General features: G+C 41.3%; 1 protein-coding gene across 2 annotated transcripts in view; it reads right to left on the reverse strand.

The window, feature by feature from the left end:
* The window catches only part of LOC137435291 (teashirt homolog 3), a 399,441-nt gene that overhangs the window by 173,977 nt on the left and 210,277 nt on the right, over positions 1 to 15,187 (reverse strand). For both annotated transcript variants that reach the window (XR_010986036.2, XM_068128941.2), the window contains exon 2: positions 7,017 to 10,623. Coding sequence is in view for 1 of the 2 variants with exons in the window: in XM_068128941.2 (XP_067985042.2) it covers positions 7,025 to 10,623 (3,599 nt within the window). In the remaining variant the exon portion in view is untranslated. The remainder of the gene's footprint in view (positions 1 to 7,016; positions 10,624 to 15,187) is intronic.

Consider the following 15,187-nt stretch of genomic DNA (forward strand, 5'->3'; position numbering starts at 1 on the left):
ATTTTTGGAATTTGGCAATGGTACTGGCGAATTTTTGGAATTTGGCAATGGTACTGGCGAATTTTTGGAATTTGGCAATGGTACTGGCGAATTTTTGGAATTTGGCAATGGTACTGGCGAATTTTTGGAATTTTGCAATGGTACTGGCGAATTTTTGGAATTTGGCAATGGTACTGACGAATTTTTGGAATTTTGCAATGGTACTGGCGAATTTTTGGAATTTGGCAATGGTACTGGCGATTTTTTGGAATTTTGCAATGGCACTGGCGAATTTTTTGAATTTGGCAATGGTACTGGCGAATTTTTTGAATTTGGCAATGGTACTGGCGAATTTTTGGAATTTGGCAATGGTACTGGCGAATTTTTGGAATTTTGCAATGGTACTGGCGAATTTTTGGAATTTGGCAATGGTACTGGCCAATTTTTGGAATTTGGCAATGGTACTGGCGAATTTTTTGAATTTTACAATGGTACTGGCGAATTTTTGGAATTTGGCAATGGTACTGGCGAATTTTTTGAATTTTACAATGGTACTGGCGAATTTTTGGAATTTGGCAATGGTACTGGCCAATTTTTGGAATTTTGCAATGGTACTGGCGAATTTTTGGAATTTGGCAATGGTACTGGCGAATTTTTGGAATTTGGCAATGGTACTGGCGAATTTTTGGAATTTGGCAATGGTACTGGCGAATTTTTGGAATTTGGCAATGGTACTGGTGAATTTTTTGAATTTGGCAATGGTATTGGCGAATTTTTGGAATTTGGCAATGGTACTGGCGAATTTTTGGAATTTGGCAATGGTACTGGCGAATTTTTGGAATTTGGCAATGGTACTGGCGAATTTTTGGAATTTGGCAATGGTACTGGTGAATTTTTGGAATTTGGCAATGGTATTGGCGAATTTTTGGAATTTGGCAATGGTACTGGCGAATTTTTGGAATTTGGCAATGGTACTGGCGAATTTTTGGAATTTGGCTGGCCTATTTTTACGAAGGACACGGTGGGATCTTTAACCTGTCTGTGAAACACCAGGATGACAGTTTATAGCTGGGTCGGGATTCGAACCTGGGTTACATAGCTAAGAGGCGAGTGTGCGTAACCCTCAGCCATTCTACATATTACATACGCAAAATAGAGTGCAATTATTCACTCCACCACTCCCCCACTACCCTACCCAAACCACCCATCACCATCTTTCGTAATATGTAGACAGCCCCTCACATGCATACAGCTCACATTATCCTCATATTAAATCCAGGTATTTTCACTTTGTGCATTCCAGGAGAAAAAACAACAACATTTTGACAAGTCATAGCGATTTCATAAAGACAAGGCATACAAATGTTTTACATCAGATGTTAAATTAAAAACCATCCGTGGTATAAGAAGTCCTTTCAAGTGTCTGTCTCTACAACTCAATGATCTCTCTCGGCCCAGCAGGGTGCACGGACAGCCAGGGCCTACTCAACTTGCTTAACAACCCTCCTGTTTTATCCTACGCAGTCACATTCCCGCTTTTTAAGAGCACCGAGATGTTAAAATAACACTTTATCTTAAATGATTGAGACTTTACAGTGAGTGCCTGATGATCATCCACTTTGTTCCATGAATAGTACATAAGTTGGTGTGTCAATGTGGGCAGATTAAGGCATTTGGAGATCTTTAGGGGTGTTGAAAGTCTTCAGCCAACATGGAGGTAAAATGTAAAAAAATTCCTGCAAGAAATCACCATAACCACGAGCTCGGCCATGTTCCCTTTTCCTTCCATTTGGCCTTGCTCAATCTTCCATTTTCATTACGAGTAAGAAGTCATGCTACTGAAAATAAACCATCATCATCTTGACTGACAGGTATTCACGTCACCTCGCGAGAATACAGGTTTACACCTGACTTGAGGTCCCCATGCTGCGTATCTTGGAATGCTTTGCACTCCTTGTAGCAGAATACACACTCAGAGCACGTACCGCACCATTGCGGACCGTTACGATATACCATCACAGTATGGATGCCAAATAATGAACACGTTCAAACATACCGCTCACTTGGTGCTACCATTCTGAAGGTTTGGCCAAGTAATTGAGAATTAAAATGTCTGCTGCACTTCTTAAATTTTAAATGATATCCATTGTTGATCGAACAAACATGCAAGTTCAACTAGAAAGCATCTCAAAAATGCAATGCCCATGACAAAAACAACACCGAAACCAGGCTGAACAGTTCATGTTTTGTATCCCACTGATAGGCCGGATCTGGATTCGCACCTGAATCAAAATCGAATCGATTCGTCCTCGTCACACACCCAACCGGTCCACCAAGTTTCGTCCAAATCCGTCCATAACTTTTTGAGATATCTTGTTCACAGACAGACAGACAGACAGACAGACAGGGGTGAAAACATAACCTCCATCCACCTTCGGTGGACAACTCTCACAAAAATAAGAATGTAAATATTTTAAATTAGTGTTCTCCATATTCTCATTAATTGAGGCTTATTACCTGCACTACCGAAGGTGAACGGAACTTATGTTTTCACTCCTGTTTGTCTGTCAGTCTGTTTGTCTGTGAGCAGGATATCTCTAAAAGTTGTGGACGGATTCAGACGAAATTTGGTGGCGAGGTTGCGCATGTGACCAGGACGAATTGATTCGAGTTTGGTGAAGATCCAAATACGGATCTGGATACGAGATTTGATTTGAAGTGATTCTTCACCTTTGAGAGATGGGGCCAACAACGATATATATCACGATATTTCAAAACGTTGTGCACCAGTTATGACAAAACTTGGTGGATGAGTTGGTTCGGTGACAAGAGCAAGCCGATTACGATTAGAGTTTAGTTCAGGTACGTCCGGATCAAAATCCAGCTCATCAGTGGGATCGAAAAGCGTAAACTGTTCAGTATGGCAGCAGTGTGCGCTCTGCTGAGTGCCGTTCGAGTTGAAAATGTGATGACAAAAACTCAAATAATAAATAGACAAGAAGAGATTACAAAACTCGCCATCTCGCGCTGCGCAGCCGACAGGCTAATAATGACTATTTGTACTTATGGTGGGTGACCTTGCCCTTTGACATTTTGACGAAATAAAATTGTTTTTTTTTTTCTGTGTTTTGTGGGGGCCTAAAAAACTTCCTTTTGTGGGGGCCTAAAAAACTTCCCCACACCCACTAAGGAATGGGATCGCAGATCATGTAATATTACCTTCCACATAGCTGCAAAAGCTTAGGCACCACACACACACACAAACACACACACACACAGACACAAACACACATACACACAAACACACACACACACACACACAAACACACACACAAACACACACACAAACACACACACAAACACACACACACACACAAACACAAACACACACATACACACACACACAGACACAAACACACACACACAAACACACACACACAAACACACACACACACACACACATATTCACACACATATTCACACACATACACACACACACACACAAACAAACAAAAACACACAAACACACACACATTCACACACACACCAACACACACACAAACACACACACACACAAACACATACACACACACAAACACACAAACACACACACATTCACACACACACCAACACACACACAAACACACACACACACAAACACATACACACACACAAACACACACAAACACAAACACACAAACACACACTTTTGCAAAGCCCCATATCCCACTGCAGTGGCAGATGGGCTAAAGATTAGTCTGTATTTGAAGTCCAACATACACTGTGTTGCTCAGTTACTTTCAAACTTATTTTACTTACTACACTTGAATCATTGAATTTCACTTGCTTAAATAAATTATTACCTTAAGGCCCCAGTCACACCGGGCCTGCGACCAGGTTACGACCTAGCTGCGACCGAAAAATGTTGGAATCGCGGGCAAATCGTAGAAAGAGCGCGCGACTGGTCGCAGAGGTCGTGGGTGATTGCCAGAGCAAAATCAGTCGCAGCAAGGTCGATGGTCATGTTCAAAACTTCTGACCTGCGATTCCAAATCGTAAGAGGTCACAGACAGGTCTTACATGGTCGCACCACCAGTCGCGCATGGATGCACCACCAGTCGTGCATGATCGCGGGTCAAGTAGTCGCACGATTGGTCGTGCTACTGGTCCTGCCACCTGACGATTGGTGGTGCCACCTGTCGTACGACCTCACGATCGGTAGTGCGACCAGTCACGACCTGTCCCGACTGGTTGCACGACCTTACGATTGGTGGTACCACCAGTCTTTAGTTCGCAGCTCACAGTCTTTAGCTCACCAAGGCTGTGCGCGTTTACCTCAAGCACTACAACAACAACGTCGGCAGTGTCCCATGGCAGGATAACATGATCTAGGAACTGTTGTGTGAATGTTGGAATTTTGATTTTTTTGGGGGAGATATGTGGATCATATATTATATGCTATGTGTATGATCTATTTTTGCATATCTATTTTGCAATGAACTTGTACAATAAACATGCTATTTCATGGTATGTCAGGAGAAAAAGTAATAATTAGTTGTCTTTATTGTGTGTGTATGGTCTGAGTAATAAATGACTGGTTTATATTACAATGGAAAAAATTATTATTTTAAATACAAATTAAATCAATACATGTATACACAAACAAAGTTCTTTGTCAAAGTAAAATCTTTAACAATAAAGTAATGTGCAGAACTAAGTTGCCAGGCCAAAGCTCCCTTCTTGGGAGGCAGAGCGAATTATAGTTTCAGTTGAAAAGTTCGGCGAAGTGTACTCCTTGAGCGGTAGGTGACTACTAATGCACAATCGCGAGCCTTTAGATCTGATCGAGCGACCCATCTCACGACTGGCTGCGACTAGCTGCGATTGGCTGCGATCGATCGTGCGAGTGGTCGCAGGTCGCCACGATTGATCGTACAAACGGTCGCTGATCGCCACCATGAGTCACACGATTACCTACGATTGATCTTGTGATCGATCTTCTCCAATCGTTGGTGATCACACGACCACGCGTACCACCAATCGTACGATGACCTACCACCATTCTTAAGAGCAATCACAGTATGCGATCGCAAATGGAGATCGTAGCAAACATTGCCGATTGGTCGTACCTCGGCCAAATTGCCACCAATCGCACGATCCAGAAAACGTACGATCCAGTGTGACTGAGGCTTAACGTGTTTTGATCAGAGATTATGGCCCAAGGTCAAATTATTTCAAAATGCATTTATGATGCTGGTCATGTATTTTTCGACAGTTTTTGGACAACTGGAGTCTTCTACCTCCCAGACTTTTCAAAATTATCGGTCTACCTTGGGAGAAAGCATCTAAGCCAGGTGTGAGGTACCTTTCCTAGTCGGAGGGCCAGGACAGCTATTGTTTTACTTGCAGGGCTGGTTATATGGCTAGTGATGTGTTAGTAATTTAAACACCACATATGCAGATAAGTAATCGAACAAATCATTCTGACTGTTGTTAATGCACACCAAAAATTATTGTATTCCAGTACCAGTTCATTGGTAATTCCCTGTGTGTCGCAAGAGGCGACTAACAGGGTTTGCGGCAGGAAGGGCATCCGGCGATAAAACATTGCTTCAATATTTTCCTTTTTTTTCCTATAGTTCATGGACTGGTGTGTGTGTGCGTTTGTTTGTCGCACTACTCCCCCTACAGTTCTGGGCCGATTTCATCCAGACTTGCTGCATCGGATCGGCATGACCGTAATTAGTGCATAGGGGTGTTTTTGTCTTTGGTGGTGGTCTTGAGGGGGATGTGGGGAGAAGGAATATAAATCCTCTATGTAGATGTGTATCATGTAGTGCCATCTCCAGGTGGGAGAGGGTACTACAAGGTCCCTCCCTTTACAGTGCAGTATTCCTGTCCCCCACGTTTTCCAGTGTTTTGAATTATGCAGCGAAAGATAATTTGGAGAGGTATTTTGAATTGTACATTTGAATAAGGATAAAAACATAACCCCCCTTGCTGTTCTGGTCCTGGTAGGTGGGGAGCAGGTGCTTCTAGTTTAACTAAACATCCTGATTCTTGATACTAACAAAATAAAAGTAGCATCAGGAAATCACATACATTATAATGTAACTTACCTAATGTAACTTACCTAATGTAACTCACCTAATGTGGCTTCAGAGATTGCTTCCTTTTTGATGAGAGTGTCCATGTTGGGGAGAATAGTTGTTGTTGCTATTCTTAAGTGTTTTTTCGAGTGAAGTGATAATAGATACATAGAATACCGAACAAAACATCAGCACACGGGCAGGATCAAAACATGTCTGGCTGGCAGGCCGGAGGTAGCCTAATCTAAACTCTAAAGTAATGAAGCACTCAGGCATGAAATCCTTCAGGAGGTTGAGAAAACCGGTCCCTCCAGCTTCTACCTATTAAGTAAGCTTGGGATCGAGTGGGGAGAATTGCAAGTCGAAATCGGAGTGAACAATGGAGTAACAGCAAGTGCTTTAGACCATGGAAGCAGACGAGCGATTATACTGCAGTTTGCTTTTATCGGAGCAGAGGAAGGCATTCAGCACATGCAGCCCTTTCATTATTAACGCTCATCAAAAGCTCTGCATACAGGCACGGCCAAGATGCTTGTTTAAACAAGGTGATGGTAGAGAATGCAATTCATTTTCGTGTTTTGTTTACCCTTGCAGTTAACCCTCAGCATTTCGAAGAAATGCTCCACATGCAATACTGCTCCATTGCACATCACTATATATTATTTATTTATCTCCTTTTGATAACAACGTTTCCTTGTGTTCACCCATGACTTAGTAGTAAAAGCACTCTCGAAGTGAACTGAACAAGATGTATTTATGGATGTATTAAACCACCCTCCCAGCTTGATCCAAACAGATGCCTGCTTTGAGTAATTTCTCCTTTGGGGTGACAATATGCTTTGAAAGTTTATACAAGCAAAGAGGGAACATTCTATAGTGCAAAGCAACATTAAATGAGAGGTCAAAAAAAGAATAAATGAGAGAATGAATGAACCAATCATCACTCACCAGATAAACTAAAGGGTCTCGGTTTCCGTCACAAAAAGCAAGTGGTCCTCAGGTGACTTTCCATGCGCCTTGCTCAAATGCAGTTTGACAGCATGTCGTCCAGCAAATGTACGGCCACAAAGACGGCAACGTAGGCCCGTCACAGTCACTGCCTCGTCCATTTCATGTCCATCGGATACTGTTGGCCCACGCAAAGCGTTTCCGTGCCTGTCTACACCAAACCGTGCCAAATCTCGAAGGCGAAAACCCAGGTGACCCTCAAGATGCGAAATATACATAGCAGGAGTCCGGAACTGGGAGGCACAGTCGTTGCAGTGAAACACTGGTTGGCCCGTGTCCATTTGTTTAAGGAACTTGGTGCCGCCAGTTTTTCGGAGCTGGTACTTGACATTGGCGAGCCAATGGCTGATGGTTGTCATGTTGAGGCCAGTGAAGCGGCTCACATGTGTTCGCTCCTGTGGCCCTACGTCTGCCACTGAGTATCGTCCATCATTTGATGCCCGGAGACTCGCTACAAACTGTGCTTGGAGAAGTAGCAAATGTTGGGGGTTCCATGTGGATTGCCGTCCCTTGCGTCGCTGCGTGGGTGACAACTCCTCTGCGTCCTCTTGTACACTCGTATCAGTTTCTGAGCGCTCAGACGTTGTGCTGGCTGGCGTTGGTGGTTTTGGTGTTGACTTCCCACCTGTTAGGCTCCTAACCATGTCAGACATGTCTGAAAGAGCACTGTCGCCACCAACAGAAGGTGGTCTATTGGATTCACGGACTGAAGCAAGTTGAGCACCACCTTCACTAGGTCCTCTTTTTGACTTAGTGAGGTCAATGGGCTGGTCTGGACTGCTTCGATAAAGAGAAGACTCAGGTGTTTCAGACGATGTATGTCGTGGTAAAGGAGGTGTGCTGGTTGCTCCTTTTTCAGGCAAACTACCACTCATTTTATAAAGCATGGCCATTGGGTCTGCAGCCACTGAGGGTGTTTTGGCTGCCTTTCCCAGGTGAATATTCATCACTGACTGCAACATACTGAGTGGGTTGACCACTGAAGCATCTGTCCCATGATCAGTGATAATACTGAGCCAATTAGTCCGTCCAAGAGCACCACTACCTTTTTGTGATCCGAGTCCATTGAGAGTACGCTGAGACTTCGAGTTTCCATTAAACATTTTGTCCAAGGGTGTTGCCATGACTGCACTATGTCCTTTGCTTGAGGCTGCACCATTGCCCAATGTGTCATGTCCATCTTCACTTCGACAGGGAGATGATGCCTCTGAAGATGAGCAGGCAACAGGTTTATTTGCTCCTGATCTCTTTCCTTTTTCCTCCACCTTTGCTAGGTTCTCCGAGACCTTTTTGACCAATTCCTCCATTGCATGAACATTATTCTTAGGAGATGGTGAGCAGGGTGGTGGTGTGAGTGAGCATGAGTGAGCTACAGGAGTTGATGACAGTATTTTAGCTGCAGAAGGTTTTGCGGAAGCTCCATACGCAGCTTTTAATGGCATCTCCTGGGCGGCACTTTGGTTCACAAGTTTCATCATGGCTGGCAACTGGTAGGCTGCATGGATACTCTGATAGCCACCCCAGCTTGGAGTGCCATTCTGAGCCTTGTTGATGGCAGAAGCAACTGTATTTTCCAGTGATTTTAAGATGTCTAGACCTGCTGTGGGAGTTGCCTCTAAGTCCTCCTCTCTCAAATACTGTGATGCAAGATCTTTTCGCGCTTTCTCATCACTCTCGTCTGCATACTCAGTATCATTTTCTTCTTCTTCTTTAACGTCCACCATAATTTTGCTCTCTCTTTCAGCATCTGATTTTTGGTCCTTTTCCTCAATTCTTGATTCCTTCTCTGCCTGTTTATCAAAAGAAAGAACTGGAGACAAAGGAATTTGGCCTGGAGAATTAGGTAGAGAAGCAAAAGAATGATTGGAGGAGCCAGAAGGAGAAAGTGCAGGTTTTGCTGGAGAGCCGCTAACACAACTGAGCGGTGGCCTAGGTTGACAACCTTTAAAACATAATGCAAAGGCCGATGATGACGACAATGATGATGGGGACTTGTGATTTTCAGGAACAGCCGTCGAAAAGGTGGTCATGGGCTTTGACGGCAATATGCTCATTGAGCTGATCGGGTTACTGGGAGTGCTATTCGGAGAACATCGTGTACCAACATTGCTTGGTGGCAAAGGGACCGATTGTCCTTTCTGCTCGAGCACAATACCTGGAGCTACAAACTTTCCTTTTTTTGCTGAGGAGTTTGTAACCTTCACAAAATGGCCTGTCACCATCATATGTGCTGTGAGTTGCTCAAGTGTATCATGTGAGCTTCCACATTCCATGCATTTTAGTATCTGTGCCTTTTTTGTTTCAAATTGCCATGCATAACTGGCACCATTTTGATAGCCAAAGCGGTTATTTGCATGCCCATAATGGCTGCTGCTACTACCACTTCCACTGCTTTTCTGTGGTGGGTATGCATTCGATGGCAATGAGACCGTAGCCACTGCTCGAGATTCCGGAGAATTTGAGCCAGCATTATCTGGGAGTGATCGCTTCTTCACATTAGGTGTCATCTTCGTTGATATTAATGAGGGCAAAGGTTCTTTCAGAGGTACTTTTTGATAGTGTTTTGTCTTTATCATGTGAACACTGAGATCTTGAAGTGAATCAAATGAGTATCCACAGTACATACATTTTAGCACCTTCTGTGCATCCTCCTTGCCTTCCATTTCTAGAAGTGAACGCTTCCGTGGCTTTGACCAACGTTTGGAGCCTTCACTTTCGCGCTCCTGGTTGTCATCACGATAATGTCCCGTGTCACTCATGTGCATTGTTAATTCAACCAGTGTCTCGTATGCAGAGCTGCAATCACGACAGCGAAACTTGCTCGCACCTGTGAACACAGTGCCATAGAGTCTCCCACTTTGCCGATGAAGCTGTACTGTGCTAAAGAGACCTGGTTCAGCATCCATTACACCTGTCGTTGGTCCATGTGAAACTGTCTGCTGTTGCAGTGTTTTGGCAAGTGCAGCTTGATGCCAATTGAGTTGTCCTGCACCACTTACTGCACTGTTTACACTACATCCACTACCATTCCCTATTTTTTCACCATCATCTAGGCCTAAGGCACTCAGCCCATAGACAGTCGATGACCAGTAGGGATAAGCGAGGAGTCGGGCATAAGCTGCTTTCATTTGAACAAGGCTTTCAGGATTGATGCCTACAGCAGCTTTCTCATCCTTATGTTCCTCATCACGCACTGATCCATTGTTGTAGTTTAGCATGCTGTCACTGCCCTCACTTGCCTGTGATTCACTGTCGACATCATGTGGTGATGATCTGCGCCCATCATGCCTAGCGATGGCTTTCTTGCCATCTGCATTCGCTTCAGCTCTACCCTCCATGTCACTTTCATCCTGCACACCCGTCTTGCGGGTTTCTTTTGCCGGATTTCTGGAACAGAACCTTCGCTCATCATCACAATTCACCTCGCTCTCCAGCAGCTCTTGACAAGGAAAAGCACCATCCCCTTCCTGTGCATCATCAGACTGCTCATCTTCCCCATCTGCTTGCTCATCCTCAGTCGTTTTGAGCTCATCTTCTGACAGGTAGGCTGCACAGACAGGAGACAAAACACCATTAATAAATCTTTTGCCAGTTCTGCATGACAGCTGTCAATTCACTTGGGTCAGCAAAACATGTGAAGTTTGCGACTTGCCTTAAAAATGCGAAAAATAAAGCCCTTCTTCAAATTTTATGATGGTGTACTCTGATAGTCGAATGGAACATGTATTTAAATGACTCGTTATGCTTTTGTATGCATTTATTTTGTGTTTGAAAGGTACGACAGAATGTTTACGATCATCGAGTGAGTGCAGGCAGAAAAGACAGCCTGCTTAACACTTCACTTTGGAGGGTGGCCTCCACAATAATACATTGTCTTATCCTTCCCAGTGTGGCACTTCCAGCTGAATTGCATTATCATGGGGGTAGAGGAGCTTTATTGAAAACAAGTGCATTATAAAGCTATAGGTAAACAAGTACACATACATTCAAAGTACACCGCCCCCATGCCAAATAATTAAATACCCTTGCACCCGGGAATACCGCAGTGCATCTCATTGAGGCTGCATTGGGAGGGAGAGGTGTACACTAATTGATTGATTAATTGTATAATTAAAATCAATAAAAGATTATCACAAAATATTTTCTTAATCAATTGGCATAACTAAACCACTAGTGCTTCATCCGAAGATGTATCTTTTAGAAATTTAATTAAATAAATCATTAATAAAAAATTAAATAATTAATTGATTAATCAATAAATAATTAATCGATTAATCAATAAATAATTAATCGATTAAATGATTTATCAATAAATCAAAAATATCCTTGATAGCCACATCACTTGGTCACTGTCATGTCCAAATATTAGCTTCCCAGCTCAAAAGGTGCCTGAGATATTGGTCAAATGAGAAAGAAAATAAATAAATGATTAATAATTAAAATAAATAAATAATAATCATTAAAAAATCTAATTATTAATCAATTCGGTCACAGAACACATAAACCACCACCATTTCATCAGAATCTGTGACTGAAAATTTGTAAAAAATTTTTGTAATTGATCGAATAATTAAATAATTAATCGATTAATTGATTAATTGATTAATCAATAAATCAAAAATATCCTTGATAGCCACATCACTTGGTCACTCATGTCCAAATATTAGCTTCCGAGCTCAAAAGGTGCCTGAGATATTGGCCAAATGAGAAAGAAAATAAATAAATGATTACTAATGAAAATAAATAAATAATAATCATTTAAAAATTAACTTATTAATCAATTCGGTCATAGAACACATAAACTACCACCATTTCATCAGAATCTGTAACTTAAAAAAAATAAAAATTAGTCATTAATCGAATAATTAAATAATTAATCGATTAATTGATTAATTAATAAATCAAAAATAGCCTTTGCAGCCAAATCACCTGGTCATTGGCATGTCCAAATATCAGCTTCCGAACTCAAAAGGTGCCTGAGTTAATGGTCAGAAGAGAAAGGAAATTCGATTAATTAAATAAGTACTTAATTAATCGCTAATAATTAAATAACTCCTCAATTAATTGATTAATCAAAAAACAAAAAATACCGTTTTTGACAAAGGACTTGCTCACTACTGTGCCGAAATTTCAGCTTCCTAGCTCAAAGGATGGCTGAGATATCGCCCGGACAAACAAACAAACAAACAAACAAACAAGTACACATACATTCAAAGTACACCGCCCCCATGCCAAATAATTAAATATCCTACAGCGCGGCATTGCCGGGGCACCTCTGGCGCCCGGCAATACCGCAGTGCAGCTCATAGAGGCTGCATTGGGAGGGAGAGGTGTCCACTAATTGATTGATTAATTGTATAATTAAAATCAATAAAAGATTATCACAAAATATTTTCTTAATCAATTGGCTAATACCATAACAAAACCACTCGTGCTTCATCCGAAGATGTATCTTTTAGAAATTTAATCAAATAAGTCATTAATAAAAAATTTAATAATTAATTGATTAATCAATAAGTAATTCATCGATTAATCAATAAATAATGAATCGATTAAATGATTAATCAATTAATCAAAAATATCCTTGATAGCCACATCACTTGGTCACTGTCATGTCCAAATATTAGCTTCCCAGCTCAAAAGGTGCCTGAGATATTGGCCAAATGAGAAAGAAAATAAATCAATGATTAATAATGAAAATAAATAAATAATAATCATTAAAAAATTAAATTATCAATCAATTCGGTCACAGAACACATAAAGCACCACCATTTCATCAGAATGTGTAACTGGGGGCAAAAAATTTTTTTTAGTAATTTATCGAATAATTAAATAATTAATCGATACATTGATTAATTGATTAATCAATAAATCAAAAATATCCTTGATAGCCACATCACTTGGTCACTCATGTCCAAATATTAGCTTCTGAGCTCAAAAGGTGCCTGAGATATTGGCCAAATGAGAAAGAAGATAAATAAATGATTAATAATGAAAATAAATAAATAATAATCATAAATAAATTAAATTATTAATCAATTCGGTCAGAGAACACATAAACCATCACTATTTCATCAGAATCTGTAAGTTAAAAAAAAAATTTTTTTTTGTCATTAATCAAATAATTAAATAATTAATCGATTAATTGATTAATTAATTAATTAATAAATCAAAAATAGCCTTTGCAGCCAAATCACCTGGTCATTGGCATGTCCAAATATCAGCTTCCTAACTCAAAAGGTGCCTGAGTTAATGGTCAGAAGAGAAATGAAATTTAATTAATTAAATAAGTACTTAATTAATCGCTAATAATTAAATAACTCATCAATTAATTGATTAATCAAAAAACAAAAAATACCGTTTTTGACAAAGGACTTGCTCACTATTGTGCCGAAATTTCAGCTTCCTAGCTCAAAGGATGGCTGAGATATCGTCCGGACAACCAAGAAAGCAAACAAGAAAGAAAACAAACAAGAAAACAAACAAACAAGAAAGAAACCAGAGTGAAAACTGAGTACTCTCTTTCAGCGTGCGTCACTGCCGAGCCCCCTTTGGTGCCCGGCAATGACGATTTGCAATGCCTGGAGATGGCATAGGAAAGGAGCGGTGTACAACAAGAAAGCAAGAAAACAACCAGAGTGAAAACTGAGTACTCTCTTTCAGCGTGCGTCATTGCCGAGCCCCCTTCGGTGCCCGGCAATGACGTTTTGCAATGCCTGGAGATGGCATAGGAAAGGTGCGGTGTACAATAACTTCTCAATCATATAGCCCTTTGCCTCATGTGTCGATATTTTCATGTACAACATAATAACCACATTGGTCATATGGTCACTCGCTTAACGAAAGGGGCAAAAAAATAGGCGCATTAGGTTATAAGTGTAGTCCCAGTGTCTGAGTCCTGAATCAGGAGGAAGTGCGCCCTACATAATACCGAGGTGATAAATATTCAATGATGTACTCTCTGTAGCTGAATTGTTAATTTTTTTTTCTGAAAGCATTAACCATCCTTTCCCGCAGCCGATGCACCACAACGTGTGGCGTGTTTATATCCACCTGCGTAAGCAGCTCATGATAAATGAAGACAAGCTGCTTCTTTTTTTTGGGTTTCGGCTGAAAGACATCCCTTATTCTTTCTGTGCAGTCAGGTTGTAAAAAAAAATAATGAAGGGTTTGAAAGCTTGTAAGCTGCATTACCATGATGGGATTGGTTAAATAAGGCTTCTTTTTTTTTAAGGATGTGACTTTTTGACAAAATAAAGAAAACAGACTGACTATATATGGAGCGTTCAAAATCTTCTCGAAATGAATCCTACTATTAATTTGCAATTGGTCACTGCCTTTGACACCAATACAATTTTTTATTACGGATCATATGCATCAAAAAGTGACATCTATCTATAATTCCAGTAATCTCTGTGTGTATGTCTGTGTGTCTGTGACCGCTGTTTCTCGACAACCACGGGTCCGATATACTTTAAACTTGCCAGGTATATTGCTGGGGACCTGAGGATGTGCCTTTTCAAGGTTTCATATTAATCGGAGAAGTAGTTACCGAGCTATGTCCAAAAAACGATTCAACCAATCAGAGAGCAGCGAGCTATCACGTGTGCCGAACGTGCCGAACAGACTCTGCCTCGGACGGCACATTTGAGAGCGTATTCATTTATTTCACGTTGGCAAACTATGTTGCCGCTATGTTGGCGTTAAACTATGTTTTAAAACTAATTAAAACTAATTTGCGATTCTTTCGCTTTCCTGCGCATTTGTGCACGCTATGGCGATTTCTTTACCAAACTCCGCAAGCCGTTCGCTTTGGACCAAACCATTTCATGTAAATAGAGGGGGGGGATTGTCACCGTACTCGCAAGCCGTTCGCTTTGGACCAAACCATTTCATGTAAATAGAGGGGGGGGATTGTCACCGTACTCGCAAGCCGTTCGCTTTGGACCAAACCATTTCATGTAAATAGAGGGGGGGGATTGTCACCGTACTCGCAAGCCGTTCGCTTTGGCTTTGCGAATGGACCAAACCATTTCATGTAAATAGAGGGGGGGGATATAATTTTACATATATATATAGTACGGGCATGCCCTAGTATATCAAACAAACAG

Source organism: Myxine glutinosa, chromosome 9 (assembly GCF_964187855.1).
Source record: "Myxine glutinosa chromosome 9, kmMyxGlut1.1, whole genome shotgun sequence".
Taxonomy (NCBI): Eukaryota; Metazoa; Chordata; class Myxini; order Myxiniformes; family Myxinidae; genus Myxine; species Myxine glutinosa.